Genomic DNA, 20513 nt, shown 5'->3' on the forward strand with positions numbered 1-20513 from the left:
TGTAACAATCCAATAGGTTTATGATATGACAAACAGTTTAAATTATTTCAACTTCATTTTTGAGAAATCATGTATTGTCTGTAATTTCGCCATGGCCAACAGGTCTAACTATTGCAATACCCATGAGTCTCTGGTGGACAAGTTTAAAGAAAAACAAAGTAAACATATTAATAAGGACTACTGCACTATACTCATTTATACATTCTGCAACAAAATTGTTTGTGCCTTCTCAATCTCACCATCAAAAGACAAGGTTAAATCCAAAACAAAGGTTAGTTAATACTTTTCTGTAATAACTGTTATCATCTCCTATTTGTCTATCCTGCCTAAATGTGATCATTATTATATCTTGCTGTTGTTGAGGGAATGTGGTTTAGCAACCGCTACCCAACTACGCAAATATGAAATTAAAATGTGAAGTAATAGTAAAATAAAAAGGTTGTAATGGAATGTCCAAATAATCACTTTGGCCTGTTTGTAACATTGGATAGATTGCCTTCATATCTTCATTATCTCAGGCCGCATTCACTTATGAAAGGATAATTTACAAAATAGTTTGGGACATTTTTTGGCCTCCGTAGTTATCAAAATAAGTCAAGTTGTGATAATTTATTAATTTTTATATGCTACATTGTGCTTTTGGTGGTCTAACATGTTGAACTTAATATGTGTCACACTTTGCTTAACAGTAATTCTACATTCTGAAGAACAATGGCCAGGTGACATAAAGTGGTTTAAGAATTATTTAAGGATAAAAAGTGCTGTGAGCAATTCTGGCAAAAGATAGTTGTCTCATTCCAAGGATGGAAAATACTGACATTTTGGGAACAAGGCTCAAAAATCAACTGCTTTCTAAAGCCTGAAAACAGACAACCTCTCCAGACAACCTGAATTATGTTATGTTATGCTTAAAGGTAATTATGAAATTATATTTAATATATATAATATGAAATTGTGAATGTGCTAAAAGTAAAAGTCCTGCATTCAAACCTTACTGAAGTAAAAATGTATCATTAGAAAAATGTACTTATAGCTACTAGAAGTTTTTAACTGATTATGAAATAGTCTAAATTTAATATTGATGGCTCTATATGGCTACTATTTCACATATCTTAACGCCTGCTACCAGGTTGGATTCATCATAAAATCAGATGAAACAAGCCTGTGTTTACATTTTCAGAGCCAAAGTTACAGTGAGTCATGCATTATCCAGTTAAAAGACGCAAGAGAAGATTTTTATTCAGATAATTTTATTTTTTACATGAGATTTTGTGGTTATGGTGGTGAAAACACTACTGCTTTTGTTCACAGGGGCTTCCAAAATCAACAAGATATGAAAGTTCCTTGTAGAAGCTTTAAAGTATGAAATGTAAAAACATTCTTTATGCAGTAAAATTGTTCGTGTTAGCGATTACTATTATATATGTTTTTGGAATCATATTTCTGCTGGATTAATGTATTTATTGCATTCTAGTGCTGTAGTTATTTAAGGGCCGAGCTGCTTTAAAGTACAAGAAGTTTCCATAAGGGAACACTTCATCCTTGAGTTTATCAGGAAAAATCTAATTCAAATCACCCATTTTGATTGGATTGGATAGGAAGGGTGTGAAACTATTAACTAAAGCTGTCAGACAAATGTAGTGGATAGTAATGGAGTACAAGTATATACTTACACAAAATGGAACTACTCAAGTGAAACACAAGTACCTCAAATTTCTGCTTAACTACAGTATAAATAAATGTACTGTTACACTCCCCCACTGGTGCCAATCATGTGATTGACAAGATAAGACAAGATAAAAAAATGAGATTCTATTGTATCTGCCTTAATTTCATCTACTGATGTTATCATACAAGACATTTTCTTAGCCACCATTATATCTTGTCAGTCACTGAATAAGATGTTTTATATTCAGTTAAAAGACGTGCTGTTCAATCACTATTCTTCATTGATTACATTACTTCTCCCATCAAACAGGGTTTTAGAGAACAATAATACAGTATGTGAAAGGCTGGATGGTGAGAACGACACACCAGTTTGTTTTAACAAGCCGATGACTGTTAACCGCCTCGGGTGCATCCGTTTGAACAATCCAGCTGAACAGGTTGGCTTTACCTGACAGCGAGCAGCACACGTTTTACTTTATGGCCGCAGCACAGCACATCAACACAGACGGTGATCTAACTAATGAGCAAACACAAGAAGATCATGAGTGTTTGACTCCTTTGTCTGATTGATAAGACCACTTGTCACTGTCCGTTTAAGGAGACCAACCCTGGAAATGTTTTATAGTTATATAGTGTGAGTCATGAGTGTTGCAACCTGAAACTGATTAATATGAACTTATTCTGTTGGGAGGATTAACTTCACAATTAAACTTATACTGTACAACATCACTTGAGAAGCAAACATAAACACAAATGGAGAAAATCAGATTTTACATTTATAAAGCTGATTTTCACTTTTTACATGCAGGACAGGAAGAAACTCACATGCAAACAAGATGTGTTTGCATACACCTCTTGCCTCATGAAAATTAGAGCCTTTGAATACGCACAGGTCCTGTTTAAACTATCCTCCCTTCCCATCCCGCTGACAGATGACTGGCCTAAAGGCAATGAAAGACTAAAGGAAAATATTCAAGAAAATCTCATATTGGCAGTCAGTGACGGCACTTATGGTACAGATACTTGTGTACGAAAAGACTCTGGTAAAAGTAGAGGTACTAATTCAACTTCTTCAGTCAGGTAAAAGTGAAAAATGTACAGACTCGTACGTCTTTTACATTTTGTCATCTTGTCACATCTGTTGTGCAGGATATGCACTGATGGATACACGGAGGAAATGCCTTTTCAGTGTGTTACTGTCCCATCCATTTAAGTTCAAATCTGCACAATCATGCAAAATAAAACTAACCAATAATTCCCATCAAATGCATTAAAACTAAAGAAACAATCCTATTTTGAAAATGTAAGGAGTAAAAAGTACAGGTGTTTGTGTTAAAATCTTCCCACTAATCAAACGTCATTTAATCCCAATAAACCATCAATACATATCTGCAACGCTGCACCTTATACTGTGTTTGCTGCTGAATGCCTTTACACCTCACTATTTGCACTATTAAGTATATATATATAAAAAGTTAAGTCTGTTTATATTGTACATTCTGTTCCTATTTCTATATTTCCTTATGTTAAACTGTTAATATTTTTATATTGCTTATATTCTTGTATTTTATGTCATATTTTTTATTGATACTTCTTTATATTTTTGCTATCCATGTTGCTGCTGTAATGCTGAAAACTTCCCCATTATGGGACTAATAAAGGAATATCTTATCTTATAGGCCTCTTGCTTATTTTTGTACTGTCACTTTAATTGCTATGGCCTTTTATTGTATATTTTATTATTAATTGTATTTTTATACTGTATATTGCCTATTTTTGTACTTTGTGCCACTTCTAACATCTTTCATTTCTGTGTATTTATTCTTTATAAATATGTGTGAATCTTAAATATGTAAATATGTTTGAATACATGCACCATTTGAGGAAGACAACAGTGACATTTTCCCTGCACAATCACATTAGTTTTTCAATCTTCTTGAAAATATATAGTAAAAATAAAAAGTTGTCAGAAAAATAAATACTCAAGCATTATACCTCAACATTCTACTTAAGTACAGTAACAAAGTAGTTCAACTTTTTTACTTCCTACTTCTGCTGACAGTGTTTGAAAACAATGTGGTACCTGATACATTCACCTCCTTTGTCTAAATATCACAGTGATGTTCTGTCTAGTTTAACATCTAAAATGTGTTTTCTTTTCAAAAAGTAGAACAAAAGTAAGTAATCTAAAACTTCAAAAGTATTTCAGTTTCAAAATGACACTGATGTGTTGAAAGTATGTGGGATAATAATAAATAGACGACTTAAGTGTGACGGCATTTTTCATGTCTGGACATGCCAGTGGAAGCTCCCATCTTTCCCTTTGATTGACACACACCATGCAGTGTGTTTAAGTGACCACTCATTGCAGCGGTGACCCAACAATGAGCTCCATTTGGCTCCTGGAAGGTGTGAAATGGCACACTTCGTCCCCCCTGAAACCCCCTGACTTTGTTACTGGGATTGATTAAACAGACAGGGGCAACTCACAGGAGGTGTGAGTCCTACTGGTTATTCACCACACACACACACACACACACAGCCTGTGACACAGCAGCCTAACTCCACCCCTTTTACGCAGACACACTCTCACCGGGCTGACTCTACAGCCCTCACCCTGCCCACTTCTGCCTCAGTACAAGTCTGACTTCAGCAGCGAGCGCACTGCACTCTTGGATTACACTCATCCATCACAGGAGGAGTACAATTTGTCTTCAGAGCAGCGCAAAGCCCCACAGACCACAGCAGCATGGGGAGCAGCATGTCATGTGTCCCCCAGCACAACTTCAGATTCTCCAGCAAGAGTTTCATACGCAGAAACAGGTAAGAACAGAACAAACTCGTCCAGGTATTCTCATTGTGCTTGTGTGTCAGTGTGTTTGCTATACAGGGAGCACATGTCATGCCCTTGACTGCCGTTTGTTATTTTAGACTCTGTGTTTCAGCTGGAAGGAATTCTTGGTATTTCTCAGGGTTTGAGCAGTGGGGTGAAACAGAGGTTGTGAATTTTGTGAGGCCAGGGTCAGGATCATATGGTAACACGGGATAGTCCCTGAGTCGTGCCTGAGAGGTGCCCGTCTGGCCAACGGTGTCAATGATCCAGTTACCATTTGCCTCCTCTTTGCATCCCTGTGAAGACGATCTGCCAGCTGTCAGTGAATCTGGTTTCCCTCCGAAATCAGGACCTGACCTCATTAATTATCACAATCACAAGTGGGCAATCACTGTTAATAACAGATAATATCAGGCTTATGACACCTGATATATATGTTAATAGCTTGTAGTGATCTGACTTGGAGGCTTTGAGGTTGAATGTAGGAAGTGACTGTTACACTTTTTATTCTTACGGGGTTTCTTCAGGTTTAAATGCCTGGACATGTTCTCATATGGTACAACCCAATCTGCTGGACCACCACATCTGATTTTAATTAGCCTCTGCTACGGTCTTCTCATCTGTGCTGTGTGATGATGAGTCAGGGTCTGGTTTTGTCAAACGTGCCATGTAGCTCGTGGAGTTCAAATAAAACCAGAGGCAGGGCGATGCTAAAAAAAAAACGTTGGATTTCAAAAACCCAATGGTTCAGGCTTGAACACTGATACACCTTCCAAGTTGGGTCGATGCTTGAGTGTGGACAATACACTCAGTGTTCTTGTTTCCTGTGTTCCCTATGCTCTTTGTGTTGGTGAATCAGGCCAGGCTCAGGTATTCCCCACAGAGAAGAGAAGCAAGAAGCAGTTGAATGCCACAGGAGTGACTTGGAGAATGTCTACCTGTCTATTATCTACATTCCTCTTTCACTGAGCAACTGAACATTGCATCAGTGTGCATGGTTATCATATTTTTCTCTGTCCATTGAAAAAAGTGTAGTCTGGGAGTAGCATCACTCACTAAACACTAATCAATAATTGATGCTGGACATGGACTTCCTGATTAGACAGACCTTGATTCCCACCATGCAAACAATAGCCTGCGTTGTTGCGGTGAGGACCCTGGCACACATATGTGCAGACAGGCAGATAAACTACAAACTGAGATTGCAATAGCAGTCTCTAGGCCTTATCGTTGCAGGAAGGGAGCTTCCTCATAAAGATGTGACACTAATGGTAACAGATGAGGGTCATGCAAAACAAAGAGGGACATTCAATGCTGATTTTCCTATGCATATCCTCACTATCAGAAACACAAGACCTGATTGTTCGTATCATTTAAATGGCTGGCATTGATGGAACGGGGACAAAGGAAGGGGCTCTGGTTAATTTATATGACACGAGACAGAAATCAGTCATTAATCTGCTGTGAAAATTCAACTCTGGCAGTGGTTCAAGGCAGAAGTGGTTCAGAGTTTGACTTGATTACTAGAGAAAAGCGTAAAAACAGAGAAATAAGCCCCTGACCCCGAATTTGAAATGCAAAACAGTAGAGAGGAAAGACTTGTATTTAGGTCAACTCTGACAAGAGCGGATGATAGTGAACTCCCATAAACAGGAAATGTTCCTTGTTGACACTGCAGTAGGGAAGTGAACTGAACATGGAATAGATGGTAAACATTGGAGAATGAGTGGTAACACATGGGTTGTCTCTCTCTTGAGCAGCAGTCGCCTGTTTCGCAAGAAGAATCCCCAGGAGGGACAGGAGAAGTCCAACAGCATCATCAATATCCTGTGCACTGTTACCCCCAGGAAGGTAAGAACCTTCCACAACTTGTAGGAGATGGTGATAACATGAAACTCAATCATCTGCAAAGAAAACTGCTCTCCTATACATATCAGGCTGTGTGCAATTTGATTTTTAACAGCAGGTCTAACTGGTTTATTCATGTCATGTCTAAACTTCACTAACATTATTACTGGTTGCAGGAAATGTCCCATAAAGATCTGCAGACAATAGAGAACATAAAATGGGATCCTCCATATGACCCAGCGAGCGGCTGGAAGAAGAGCAGTATCAATGTGAAGAACTACGGACGGATGATTCACAGCTCCAAAGTTCGTTTCCGCTTTGTGCACTGCCAGGTGAGCGGAACAAAATAACTTTTTAATGACTCTATGTTGAAATGTCAGGAAAGCAACTATAAAAGAAAACAAAGGCAATGCTGCACAAGCCTCACTGTGGTTAATGAGGTCTCTTAAACAATGACCAAGCCTACAATGACACATCATGCCAGTCATCTGTGTGAGCCCAGTGAGTGTCAAAACAAAACAAAAAAAAAAAAACAGGATGTTGCTCTGTGGCCACCAAACATACTGAAACTTGCTGCTGGCATTGACGTGGTGGCTGGCTATGAATAATCCAATCAGTTTTCCACAATGCAGACTGCAGCCTGTGTTTAGACATGCTTGTTTCTGCTACGGTTGTGAAACATCTCTGAGAGAAAACGTCAGGGTAGAGAGAGTTCCTCTGATCCCAGGGACTGATAGAGGACACGCCGGCTCTGCACTGTGGGAACTGCAATATGTCAGAGCTGTGACACAACAGCTCTGTCAAAAAGTACAAAGAAAAGATTGATTGAATGAATGCCGTCATGACTGCAAAAGAACATATTGTATCATGACATAAAATAATACCACAAAGGAAGGAAATGTGTATTACCAAAGTGCTGTCAGAGAGCCATACATGATCTATTGAGGGTCGTTGTCTTTCAATAGCTGAATCATTGAGGAAATTCCTACCTCTGAGACTCCGTGTCCAACCTAAAGCTATCATAAACTTCCTGCTGGTGCACCATGAACCAGCAGATGACATGAAAACAAAATGTTTCAATATGAAATAAATAATCAGACCTAATCCCTGGCGGGTATTTAAAGAATAATTAATCTTATAAGCCTTATTAGGCTGTCATGTATGACACTTTCTCCATTAGAGATAAACATCAGAAAAGACATGAGACCACAGCGTGGGCCTCCAGAAACATGCCTTTGTGCCCAGTTTCCTCAACACTAAACCGTCTGATTTTACAGATTTGTTTTCTAATTAAAAGTGTGCCAATCTCTGAAATTAGCTGCTGTACTGTTTGGTTGGAATTAAACCTGCACAAAATGTGTGTATTTTGAACACACTGTAAAGGATTAAAGTCCAGATGAAACTGCATTATGAGAATATGTAGCCTCCATATCATGACATATTTTCAAGCAAAATAGAATAAGTAGGGAGGACATTTATGTTGGGAGGAATTTGATTTGTTTTGATTGAAAAGTGGATGTCATAACCCCATGTACCATGCTGCTGCTAGCTAGGTAACTTAAGATTTTCAGCTCTGTGCTGGCAAAAGTTGAAAATTGATTGATGAGTGGATGTCAGGATATTATTGTTTGAGATTGGCTGGTTGAAGATTAAGCCTAAGGATACATGAAATTTCATTTTACAGGAAGCAAATGTGATTGGATTTTAACATAAGAATAGAAAGAAAGATTTGTTTTTGTTCCTTTTGGACATATATTGTTATACAAGTGCACAATATTACTGGGCATGTGACCGAAAAGGTTTAAAAAGGTATTTTCATTTCATCTCAACGAATCAGTAACACTATGTCTGCATCTGTAGCTCTTCCACCATTTAACTTCACATATTATCTCTGCAGGATGTACACGACTGCTACCTGGATCTCTTCCAGACACACCTTCATTTTGTCTCCAACAACACAACCGGATTGACATACCAGGTAAGTTTCACTGCCACACAACCCTTCCTTCAAATCCATGGTTCCTCAATATCAGCTAATAACTCAGTTTTGATTTTTATCGTATTATAATATTGTATTGTAATATTCCTGTAGGGCAGAGTATTATGTTACCTCATCATACCTTTTGACATGCGCACCCTGTCAACCAGCAGTGTGTTGGTAAACAGAAAGTATGATCATGCTTCTTCACCTGTCTCATAAAGCTTGAGCAGTCATTAATCATCATGCTACCATGTCTGTCGGGAACTCAACTCCCATGTCAAAAAGAGACAGCTCAGCACCTGTATACAGTATTAGTCAGAATATAGATGACGACAAATGCAAGGCAGACATGAATACATCATCGGCTTACCAAGGCTGACCTCAGTGCCATAGTGATTAACTTCTTTGTTAACATTTTGGGCTGCACAGTTTGCTCAAACAGAGCAGCACAGCAAAGGGAACTGTCTAAAGCAGTGTGATAGGGTTTTTTTTGTTGTTTTTGTGTGCAGGGAACTCTTCCATTGAAAGAACTCACCATCTGCAACCTGCAACAGAACTGCAACCACAGCCAACCCCAGGAATTCGCCTTTCAAATAAACGGTAAGTTTCAGCTTCACTAGAAAGGGCACAAGCAAGCTTTGGCACAGAGCCTTGGAATGCTGTAATCATCCGTTTTGAGTTTTATTGGTTGTGTTCAATTTAGCTAATCAATCACTCAGACTAGAACCGGCTAATCCAGCAAGATGTTTTCGAGTTAGTGGCTGACTTCAAACTTCTTTACTCAAGTAAAAGTGAAAAAGTATACACTCAAAGTATGGAAGTAAAAAGTAGCCCTCAGAAGGACATTTCTACCTGCTGTTTCCATACAAAGGTAACTGAACCGAACCTTTTCTCTACAGTTGAGTCTCCCTCTCTTGGTCTATTTTATCTGGTTACACCTTTTAAGTGTGTTTTTTCTTCCATCTGTTGTGAATGATATGCACTAGTGGATAAACCAAGGATTCATCTTTTCAAGGATTCTTCTTTGTCTTACTGTTAGGCTGAAATTGGTCTTGATGTTGGGAAGGAGGAAGTGAAGGCCGAAAATGTAAGAAGTAGAAAGTACAAATATTTCCACCAAAATGCAAGGAGTAAAATCAAAAAGTTGTTGAAAAATAAATACTCAAGTTAAGTCTACCTCAGTACAGTAACTATTTGCACTTTGTTACTTCCCACTTCTTCAGCTCACATTTATCTCAATTCAATGCGTAGAATTTATCATTATCCACTAATTTATCATTCTTTTTCTTTTTTTTTTTTACCCCTGATGGTGGTCTGCTATATTTGTATCTCTCATCCCTTATATGTCAAAGTAGAAATTCTCCTTACTTAAAAAAAACAGCAAGAACCACACGCTATTTTCAAGCTGCAGCATTTCCTATGTTGTCACATTCCAGTGATTCAAAGGTGCCGCAACCCTCTTCACCTCCACTCAACCTCAAGACTAACTAGAGCTGGGCCCCTTTCACCCTTGGTCAGGGGGCCAAAGTAGCCTTAAAGGCCCCGCTTGTTAGACAACAGGTGCACTTCAGTCAGCCCAGCTGTCGCGCGGATAAGCCCAGCTACCGCTCTTAGCCTTGTCACTGCATATAATCTATTGCACATTCCAAAAACTGCTCATGTTAATGTCTCATGGAAATGTCACTTAGCTTTTGAACTCTAAATGGACCAAAACAATCTGAAGCTTGATTTCTTTTCAAGTAGAAATAAGCTGCTGTAGTGACTAGATGGCTTTGGTCCTTGCCTGGGAAACAATAAAGTCAGTGAAGTTGGGGTTAATGTAAAACTAGAGAATTTAAGAAAAATCCACTGTGTCAAAAGTCAGTCCTAGTTGTGAAGAGTCTAAGGTGTCTTATATTTCTTTATCATCACTATCTTAACTGTAATCTGAAGCATCGCTGCTATCATAATATTGACATTCCTTACTCTTGCTTTCTCATAATGGACTTAGCAATTTCCCAGATCAAACTTGTTTTTTCTTGTGGTGTTGTATTTCAATCATTGTTAAATATGAACCTTTGTTTGCTTTATGGGAAGCATCACTGACCGGAAACATGTAGAGGAAGCATGACGAAAATCTGAGTCAAGTGAGAGATGGAATGAAGTGATTTCCACCTCACGTCTTCCTCTCAGTGAGCTGAAAATATGAATCAGCTTTAGCATAGAGTGTTGTCTGTGAGTAGGAGAGTGATGAAGCAAACGCAGCACGAGGTGGTCTGTAAAAATTCCCGGAAGCCTTCACGTGGCATGAATTAACGTGGCTGTGAAAGTTAGATAATGATAGTTAATTACTTTTAACAATAGTTAATGACCTTTGTAAACTTATTGAAAGTTTAAAGGAGAGAAGGTCTCATTATGTGCTTCCAGTCGAGACTTTTCTCATTACTCGTCTTGCTTGAAATGTGGAAAAACAACTTTTCAGGGGAGTACTATGGTCAAGGTCTACAATTAAGAGCTGAGATAAAGAGAAAGTCAACAGAGTGTCCACTTATTCAGGAGCAGTCAGTGGGCTATGGTTCCCAACAATTACAGTACAAAGGTGGAATGAAATAGGCTATCTCTGATGTTATCTCTGGTATGTGTGGGACTGATAGATAGAGGGGGATTCCAGCTCTTTTCATCCCAGGTCCTGTCCATTCCTCCTGGGAGAGCAGTGTGTGGGAGGAAGAGTCTGCTATGACTTTTAAATACCGAATGAAGAAGGTCAAGGGGGATCTTCCGCAAGACGTCTTACATGTGGTTTACCGTCTTGAACATGTGTTAGCATTTATTGTACGTATTACATAAGGTGTTCTAAACAGCCAGGGAAGCAGATTGTGAAAACCAGTAATGATTCACCACCATGGCAGAAAGCTGTCTGGGAAAAAAAAGGCTCAGAAAGAGAAGCCTGGGTGACACTCTCCTTTTTTGACCTTGTGACCCTGCAGGTGTCAGCCTTAACCCCATCATCGTCTACTGTGCCAACCAAGAAGAAATGGACCTATGGTTTGGCCTACTCAAAGAAAATATTGAGGCCAATGGAGGAACTGCAATTGCACCCGAGAACTACACCAGAGTGAAGGTAAGTTCAGTAACGTGAATGTTTTTCCTAGCCAAGTGCTTTCTCATAGTGGGAAAAGCTGGAATTCTTTAAATAAGATTATAAAGAATATGGTCTAGACCTGCACTGTCTCTATGGTTTGGCACTATATACAAAAGATTACTTGACTTGAACATTGATGTTACCTTGCTCCTTGTTACATTTTAACAGGCTGCATAAAAACTGGCTCGTGTGCAGCAGCAAAGATTAACATCTCTTTTTTCCAAATTCAAATAAGCACTTTAAGTCATCTTTTAATACCACCTGGTGAATTTGCTTTGGCTTCAACCACTTCTGATAAAGCAGGGTGTGTGTGTGTGTGTGTGTGTGTGTGTGTGTGTGTGTGTGTGTGTGTGTGTGTGTGTGTGAGTGTGTGTGCGTGTGTTTGTGTGTGTGTGTGTGTGTGTGTGTGTGTGTGTGTGTGTGTGTGTGTGTGTGTGTGCAGATCTGGTGAGTCAAGTAGGTCACTGCTGGTTCTCCCTGAGGCCTGGATACTAGGGAGCGGCCTTGACCGCATCACCACCTACATCAAACTAACCCTCACATCTGCAGCGGGTTAAAGTGCTGATTACACACCCACAGGTGGTGAAATGACTGTTGAAACACATGACCCTAGATGTGTCATGTCAGAAGACAATAACTGAACTCATGCTTTAATAATTTTTAGCTTAGGAGCTTTAACAAAAAACAAACACGAGTGACACTGAGAAAAAATCCCAATCAACATGTTTAAATTTGCTTAAAGGGGCAGAGCTCTGTTCATATTTACTTTGCTGATGATTCTTTCCCGTTTATCCACTGTAGCTAAACCAGGACGAGACCCCTGAGGGCAGAGAAGAGCTGAGGAACTCCATCAACAGAGACCACATCTATGAGTGGGAAGGCTCTCAGCGGGACAGCCTGGGCCCCATCACTTATGTCACTAAAGTCCGACTGCAGCACCTGCCCTGTCAGGTACGCCATCACTGCTGCTTATAAATAGGGTTGAGCATTGTTTGAGTGTTCTTCTGCTTCTTCACAGCACAGTTGTGTGAAACACTAATTACCTCAGATAAATGTTACCAGCTGAAACGCTGAGCTAAGCTAATGTTAGCTAGATAACTGCAACAACAGTGGTCTCGTTTCTGGTTTCTTGAATATTTTGGGGTTTACTGGCACTACTTTACTGTAAAGTATCCCACCTTTGAGTGTCCAAGGTGTTTTCGTGTTTTTACTAAATTAAGGTGATGATAACCAGACTCAAACAATTTGTTATACACCTGGTAGTCAAGCAACTTAGCAACAGCTGAGTAGCAATCACAATTCAATAGGACAAATGCATTAGGAGGCAGGAAGACAAGCATGCATTCAACTTGCATGTTATAGGTGCAGACACATAGCCAGGTTGAAATACTGTAGGTGTTTGCAGTACATAGTTTAATTTGAAACTAGCTTGACTGAAATTTGTGTTGGAATCGATGAGGAGAATCCGAATTAAAATTTCTTAATGATTCCCTTGAAATGTAATTTTGGAATTTTGATGCCTAACCCTACTTATCCATATCAAGCGTGAATCACTATGACCTGTCACACGATCACACGCTATCTCTGGTCTTACCTATTTGTAGAAATACACAGTAGAGCAGACTGTAAGTCATGATACATACTGTACATGCTTTCAAACTCTAGGGATTTTTCACATGATGAATACAAGCAAGATCACATCAGCTCTAAATCCAGGTGACTCACACAGTTTTTAAATTGCGCAACATGCACATTACCTCAACACAATGTATTGAGTGAGTGATAAGGGTGGAGTCTGTAGGTATAACTCTATTATGTTTATTTTCCGGTCAAGGTGTAAGACAATGTCAGACACCTGCAACCACCTGATAAAAAATGTAGGACTCCTCGCTAACCAGAAGTCAGACATGAGCACAAATAAATAATGCTGATGCAGCATCCAACAGCAGCCAGTAAAAACAGTAGTCATGACATGGCTTGCATGGATATCAGCGTTTAATTCTCTGTGGGAATCAGCGGCAGCCCTATTGAAGTGTGTGAGATTTAGTGCCTGGGTGTGTGAGAGGCATTTGCCCGGCTCACGCAGTGACTCGACTCACCTCACAGCTGGAATGTCAGCTGTCTGTCCGGACACACCCTCTGAGAAGGGAGAGGAAACATAAACTCTCAATGTGCCGCACCTTTAAATGCCCCACTAACTGGTTTGACTGAAGATCTCACTGGGATTTAAACTGTGCCCCTCAATGGATTATAAAAGGATAATACTGGTGATTTTAATTGTTTGCACCCAGTTGCCTCGGTGCTTCACAGACTCAGAATAAATATCAGGGCTTGTTTCCTTACCTCCATAAATATTTGGTGACATTCATTCTTGTGCAATATCAAAAGCTTTAAGCTTCTCTTTCACTATATTGTGCCACACTTAAGATTTTTCCTTTCACCTTGCACACGGCAGGAGAAACTAACCCCTCCACATGGGAAAAATCCTTCATATTGTCTTAGAAATGTCAATTTGTATCATTGTCTTCTAAGATGACTTTCATGCCAAGAGTATCAAAAGTAAAAGTAAAGTCTTTGTAAAAAGTATTGGTAAAAGTATTTGTTCTGCAAATTATATATTAGGGTTAAAAGGGTCACAAGTTAAATCTGGGGTTTAAAAAATGCAAAGCGCTACTATAAAAATTTCTATTGGTTTAGAGGTTTAGAGAAGTTTAGCGAGAAAAAGTCTCATTAACAGCTCACAGACATCTTAGACATGACACAGCCACTGTTTTCATCATCAACTAATTTTATTTTCTAAAATGATCATGATTTTTTTAATCTAAAATCTTCATGTGGAAAGTGACCCGTAACTACAGCTTTCAAATAAATGTGATAGAGTAAATACCACAAAATTTCCCCCCAAATTGTAGTGGAGTATAAGTATAAAGTAAAAAGTTTTTCCTTACTTTCCACTACTATATAAATGTAAACAAAACATAGATTATGGCAAACTGGAACTACATATAAATGACTCTAGTATTCTACTAATGGATAAGCATATTTAAACACTGTCAAAAACACATGTAGAATTCACTAACTATCTAAATCTTGTGTCCACAGGAGCAGAGTGACAGGCTACTGGTGATGTACCCATCAACGCTGATAATCCTGTCAGAGGAGAGCGACAGGCTCTTTTATAAGGTACCCCACTGACCTTTTAATCTTACACTTAATCATATCCTGCGGCTGTGTGCATACAGTTATATCATCTAGAGTTTGCGTTAACAAGTCTTTATAATTACAGGGGAAACTTCCACTCAACATGATTACTGTGACCACACCCTGCCAAGACATCAAGCCCAACACCTTCATGATCGAAGGTAAATACACTGAATCAGTGAGCCACTCTACTGGAGTCTCGCTGGCATTTTAAAAAGTTAAAGGGATTTTAATGTGTACATTCTTATGCATGTTTTACATTAAGTGGCCTTTTCCATGTGTCCACTAGCGTCACAGCGTGTAACCCTCCATGAATGAGCTGGTTTTATCCCCAGAATGACAATCTGACTATAGCACATTCCAGTGAGCGACTGGACCGAATGACAGGCTTTGTCCTCTCCCTTCTCTCTTCCCAGGGAAGCTGATCAACCCCATAGTGGTGTCGTGTCTGGATAGGCCCGAGTTCTGTGACTGGATCCAGCATTTCAAAGCTGCTGATGTGCCCGTTCTCAGCCCTCCGCCCCCTGTGTATGACATCATCTACACCCCAACACACAAAGAGGTGAGGCCTGCCCTCCTTCCTCTCAAGGGCCAAAAACAATTACACTATTCACAGCTGCTGATGATCTGTAATGATCAAGAAAGCTGTCTACATCTGCTTTGTGAACCTGCGGGTGGAGTGAATTTAAGTATGAGGAAAAGTGATAAAGGACACAGATAACTTGGCCCTGCCTCTTATGTACATTAACATTCAGCATGATTATGATATGATTTACAACTACTACTACTGCTACTAAGTCAATAGTCCAACAAACCTTTAAAAAATACAAAAGTCCGAAAGCTTTGTTGCTTTGCTTTTTATCAAATATTTTCATTTATATTCTTTTTTTCGTTTAACTTCTAGGCTCCACAGTTTGACAGGTGGAGTGGAAACAGTCAAGGACGGTCAGAGTCTCTAAAGTTCAGACAGTCACCAAGTGGACGTGGGTCCCACAACCTTCAGCTACCCATCCATGAGGACAATCCTCTTTCGCCAGGATACTCTGAGCCCCTCTGTGTAAGTCAGCTGTGCACTACTGTTCTTGGGCTAATAAACTGAAGCAAATACTCCAACATGACAATATTTGCATAAAATGTGGTAGGAGTAAGTTGTACATTGCTAAAAAAGGACTTGTGTTTGTTTTGGTGGAGCTGAGCAGCAGCAACACCTTTCTTTGGCGAAGTTAATTATTAAGCGAGGTCTAGAGACCAAACCGCTCCTATTACAAAGATGATGATCCTTATGCCTTCCAGTTAAAAAAAAAATCATAACAGGGTCAAGAATTTTTCCCAAACAACATGAGTGTGGTTTCCATTTTTCAAACATTCTGACCTAATAAAGATCAAAGTGGGATAAAAATGTTGAAAAATTTTGTCATTATTAAGAAAAATATTACAACTGGCATGAGGTAAGGGTGCAGGAGTTACCATTTTGTCTTTACTCAAAAAAAAAAACAACTTTTGGATGTAGGGAAATAACAGGTTCTTGTGGTACATGCTGATTCAGCAGTGGAAATCTTGCTTGTTAGGTTCACTTCTGACCAAACTCCCCCAGTAGAGGGGCTATGTAGACTGACTGCCCATCCAATTAGCTTAAAGTAGAGAGGGCTTAGTGCCCAGAAGACATGATGTTGTTGTTCAGCTTCTAACCCGAACCACCACCCTCCTGATTAAATAGATGGACACCTGTTTCTCTCACACTCAGATGACTGTTTTTAGGCTACTAAAAACTTAAGACTAATGCTGGAGAAACAGTTTATGTTTGTTCTACTAAGACTCAGTGGTTTAAAATCCACCTGTGTTGTAAAGCCACAACTTTTGGCTGACTGGGTGTGTTTGTTGTCCTTACAGTACAGCTCCAGTCGTCCCTCCTCGACTGAGACCGCCCGCCTGGGAAGCAGAACCAACAGCGTGTCTTCCCACACCAGGCCTGAACGCGACCTACGACCTTTGTCCCTGCGCTACTCCTCCCCCCAGCGTGGCTCCTACCTCCAGCCTGTTGAGACCTCAGTGCTGTCTCAGATCTACAGCACACCCTACTCTGCCCTGAATCGTGCCAGCCCACAGCGGTTGGAGAAAGCTCCGCTTGTCAAGGTAATTCAGCCTGGCGTCTAATGTGATAACCAAATATTCCCCTCGAGACTGCTGACTTATTTTACATGTCATGTGTGCAGTGACTAAAATAGACACATCAAAGCAGTCAGCTGAGAGGAGTCATGATGTATATAGTGTTAACAAATGGGGTAATAGAGGCACTTGTGCAGAATTGAGGTTGAAAGATCAATCTTTTTGAAGGTGCAAGAAATGAAAGTTCTGTTACAGCTCATAAACAAAACTTGAGCCACCAGTTAGAAAACATTTCCTGTACACGACACTGACAGATAAAAGCAGATCGTTGTCAGACAAGCAGTGCTGCAGATCATGACTGGAATTAGCCCAAAAGTTGTACTTGGTAATCTGATCCTTGTGTGTAGTTAACGTGATTGCCTTCAGTGGAAAATGATTTTCCTCTCATCACTTGGTGTTTTAAACTAATTCCTGCATCTCTTTGAATCTTTTGTGATCAGTCTAACAGCTGGAGCACCCCTCAGACATCCCTGAGCTACTCCCTGAATGTCCCCCAGCGCCACTCGGATATGTGCGCTCCCCGACAACCGTTGTCCCCTCTGTATGATGAACCCTGCAGCCCCGAAATCTACTCCCTGGATGAGGCCAGGCCAGTGGTAAGTGGGTCAGCGATATTGGATCCATAGGTTCAATTTACACCTGAACAGCCTGTCTGATATCAAGCAGTTTACACACACAGAAAGACACGTACACACGAAAAAACACGAAAGATCAGGTTCAGGTGCTGTCAGTGCAGCCACCTCCAGGAATCCAATTGAAGTAAACAACTTGTCTCACTATTCTTCATTAAATCACCACAAACCAGCTCAGTTATATTTGATTATACAGAAGAACAGGAGTTATATTTTCCTACATTTATTAAGTGCCATTTGCCTACCTAGATCTATTTGACAACCAGATTAAATTATCCTCAATGTTAATCACCAAACTTCTGTTCTACATGCTTATAGCTGCCCTATTCTGACAGTCTCCCCCCTTATTTAGCAGCAGAGCTGGCAAGAGCAGATTCAGCACCACCACCAACAGCACCAGGGCTCCCAGCTCCTACCCTCCAACTTCCAGCTCTGCACCCCTCCCATGGGCAAGCGCTGCAGGAGAAGCCTGGTCCTGACCAACTCTCAGGGACAGGCTCTGGGCCTAGAGATGGAGACTCCTCAAAGCCAAGCAGAGCAGAGAGCTGAGGCTGTGTCAAGGCTAAAGCTGCTGCCTGTGCCTGGCCAGCTGCAAGAGCAGGTGAGAAACACAGAGATACTCGTCTCCCAGGACACTCTGGTTTCTGGAATGCTGTAGAACAAAGTGCAAAACAGTGGTGCGCTGTATGGTAGAACGTGTTTTATATACTTGTTCTGCAGGTGATATTTGAACAGGTGCCACAGATGAAACAGATATTTTAGGAAACATGAGAATGTTTGTTATAGATGATCACAAGAAGTAATTTTCTTTTGTTTTCACATCCGTTGATAGATTCTCCTCCCATCAAGCACTGCAAGGAACACTTCCCAGATGCCATATGGTTACTCACCAGGTAAGAATTAAAGGAATGAAAACCTTTGTCTGTTTATGTATGGTGTGCCTGTGTGTGCAGAGTTCAAGTATGTTCAACAGTTCATAATAAACACGGGTGTCACGATTCTCAAAATGAATTTTGATTTTAAGGTCACAATTTGGTTCAATTTACATTTAAACATTTTCTCAGCTATGCCATATTGAGTCTTGATTTTTAAAGATCAACAGATCATTGCTTTATGCCCTGACAACTATCATTTACATTTTGAAATTCTTCATTAAGACAACAAATGGATAAATGTTACAGCAGAAACTCTGAGCTAGCTGCTAGATAAACATAGCTAAGGTATAGACAGGTCAATCAAAGAATTGGATAGAATTTAAATTGTGACATCCCTAAAAATAAATGATTATACGCATCCAGTCCTGACATAAAAAAACACCCCTTTGATTAAAGATTTTTCATCTTGTCAAACAAAAAAATACATGGCTAAATCAAATTTATATTTCTATTGAGAAACAATGGGCACTTTTCCAAATCTCAGCCATAACACTGCATCATATTTCCTCACGTGTGAGTTATGAAAGTCAACACAGTCAGCTGCCTTCCTAAATACCACCAAGGACACAGAACATTGCTCACAGTCCATTACACCTTAAATTAAACTCTGCATGCACGTTGGGTTGATTGAACTCTTGGGTCTGTCAGCAGGTACAAACAAAGGGCTAAAGGCTACAAAATTGAAAGTGCAGGAAATGTGCAAATGTGCCAAGGAAATGGAGTTTAGTGCAGCTCTAAATGCCATTTGTGCAGATGTCCCATGAGGGGGGAAGCCCAGTGTAAGAGAACACTGTTCCACAGACAGGGTTTACTCTTGCACTGTGATTGACAGCACACAACTGTGCATGGTTACACGCTTATCTACAGGCTCTATTATCACAAATGAAAACACAACTAAAATGACCTGATAAGTGCATTTCTCTTTGATTTACAGATATATTCTTACACATGCTATAACCAGATTATATAATCTGACAAGTTGCATGGTTACTATGAGAAAGAGAATATAAATAACCACAGAAGGTGGTACAGTAGTGGTATGTTTCACTACCGGTTTAACAGTAAGATTATATGTTGGTACAAAGCCAATCACACCATAAGTACGCCGGGACTCTGCCCAAGTTTATTCAGTCAGGGTGAGGTTTGTCTTTCATTGTTGGAAACTAAGAGCCTGGGAATCTTCTCTCGTTCCTCCTATAGATCATCACTCGTACCTCGAACCCACAGAGCCAGATGACCAGGAAATGGACTATGACAACATTTGGGAGTACGACTGTGATACTGGAATGATTCAGCCAACGTCTGGAATTTCGACACACTGGACAGGATTAGACTTTGGGGCCACAGGCCTTGGTGCCATGGCAACCCAGCAGAGATGGTCATAAAACAAAACAATAGCCCGGCACTCGTCTGGACGTGTGCAAACAACAGATCTGTATCAGAGAGATAATAAAAGCCAACCAGCACCGCCTGTGTTGCTCCTGCTGTGTACAGTGTGAACCAACAAACCCCATGAACTGCACTGTTACATGTAGGGTAGTCAGGCAGAGGAAAGATGAGTGCAGGTATGAAAAGAAACAGGCTAAAAACAAAACATCATGAAAGTGATAACAGACAGACTGATATGTAGCATTCAGGAGAGAAGACAGCAAGATGTATATACTGTGTAGTTTTAATATTATTTTTTTAATGTATTATATAATTGCACTAAAGCTTTAATATTTAGTGCAACAATCTCCAGTTTTTTAATATTTAAAGTATTTTCTAACATGTTGTCCAGTTTTATCATTGTTATATTTTTGTTTCTCGTTAAAGCTATAAAAAGCATTCCATCAGGGCTTGTTATAGTAAAGGATGATTTTTGTACATTTTGTAGATTCATTATTTTATTATGTTACATTATCGAGGCAGATAGATGTGGCTTCAACTGGCAGCCTTAAAGGTGCAAATACTGTCACTACTGCAGAGTACTGATACCTGTGTGGCTTCCTTTTTTTCATTGTTGTTTGAGGTGTTTATTTATATTTGGAAATAAAGATGGAAAAACTAAACAAATTTTATCTCTTTTTTGTTTATTCTAATGATCCCAAATTTGCTATGATTTAATATATTTAAAATATCAAATGAC

General features: G+C 39.7%; 1 protein-coding gene across 4 annotated transcripts; it reads left to right on the forward strand.

Moving 5' to 3' along the window:
• Window positions 1–4268: 4268 nt before the first annotated feature.
• On the forward strand, window positions 4269–20440 carry plekhn1 (pleckstrin homology domain containing, family N member 1). 4 transcript variants are annotated; one of them, XM_084721334.1, is made up of 16 exons: window positions 4282–4491; window positions 6262–6352; window positions 6526–6681; window positions 8247–8327; window positions 8840–8930; window positions 11297–11430; window positions 12253–12402; window positions 14554–14634; window positions 14738–14813; window positions 15069–15214; window positions 15557–15709; window positions 16543–16785; window positions 17259–17414; window positions 17806–18051; window positions 18283–18343; window positions 19586–20440. In XM_084721334.1, the coding sequence occupies exons 1-16, from the start codon at window positions 4418–4420 to the stop codon at window positions 19768–19770; spliced, it is 2124 nt and encodes a 707-aa protein (XP_084577460.1). In that variant the 5' UTR covers window positions 4282–4417; the 3' UTR covers window positions 19771–20440. The 4 variants fall into 4 exon arrangements, 3 of the variants coding, with proteins under 3 accessions (XP_084577461.1, XP_084577460.1, XP_084577459.1); XM_084721333.1 differs by having other exon boundaries at window positions 4284–4491; window positions 17803–18051; XR_014770714.1 differs by lacking the exon at window positions 19586–20440 and having other exon boundaries at window positions 4269–4491; window positions 17786–18051.
• The last annotated feature ends 73 nt before the right edge of the window (window positions 20441–20513 follow it).

The sequence above is a fragment of the Lutjanus erythropterus genome, chromosome 6, assembly GCF_056507025.1.
Source record: "Lutjanus erythropterus isolate fLutEry1 chromosome 6, fLutEry1.hap2, whole genome shotgun sequence".
NCBI classification, from domain to species: domain Eukaryota; kingdom Metazoa; phylum Chordata; class Actinopteri; order Lutjaniformes; family Lutjanidae; genus Lutjanus; species Lutjanus erythropterus.

Excerpts from the sequence above, each read along its gene's own strand:
- plekhn1 (XM_084721333.1), top strand. The coding sequence starts at position 4,418 with ATGGGGAGCAGCATGTCATGTGTCCCCCAGCACAACTTCAGATTCTCC. Across the intron at positions 16,786-17,258 it reads AGAAAGCTCCGCTTGTCAAG|TCTAACAGCTGGAGCACCCC; the intron begins GTAATTCAGCCT and ends TTTTGTGATCAG. Across the intron at positions 18,052-18,282 it reads CTGGCCAGCTGCAAGAGCAG|ATTCTCCTCCCATCAAGCAC; the intron begins GTGAGAAACACA and ends ATCCGTTGATAG.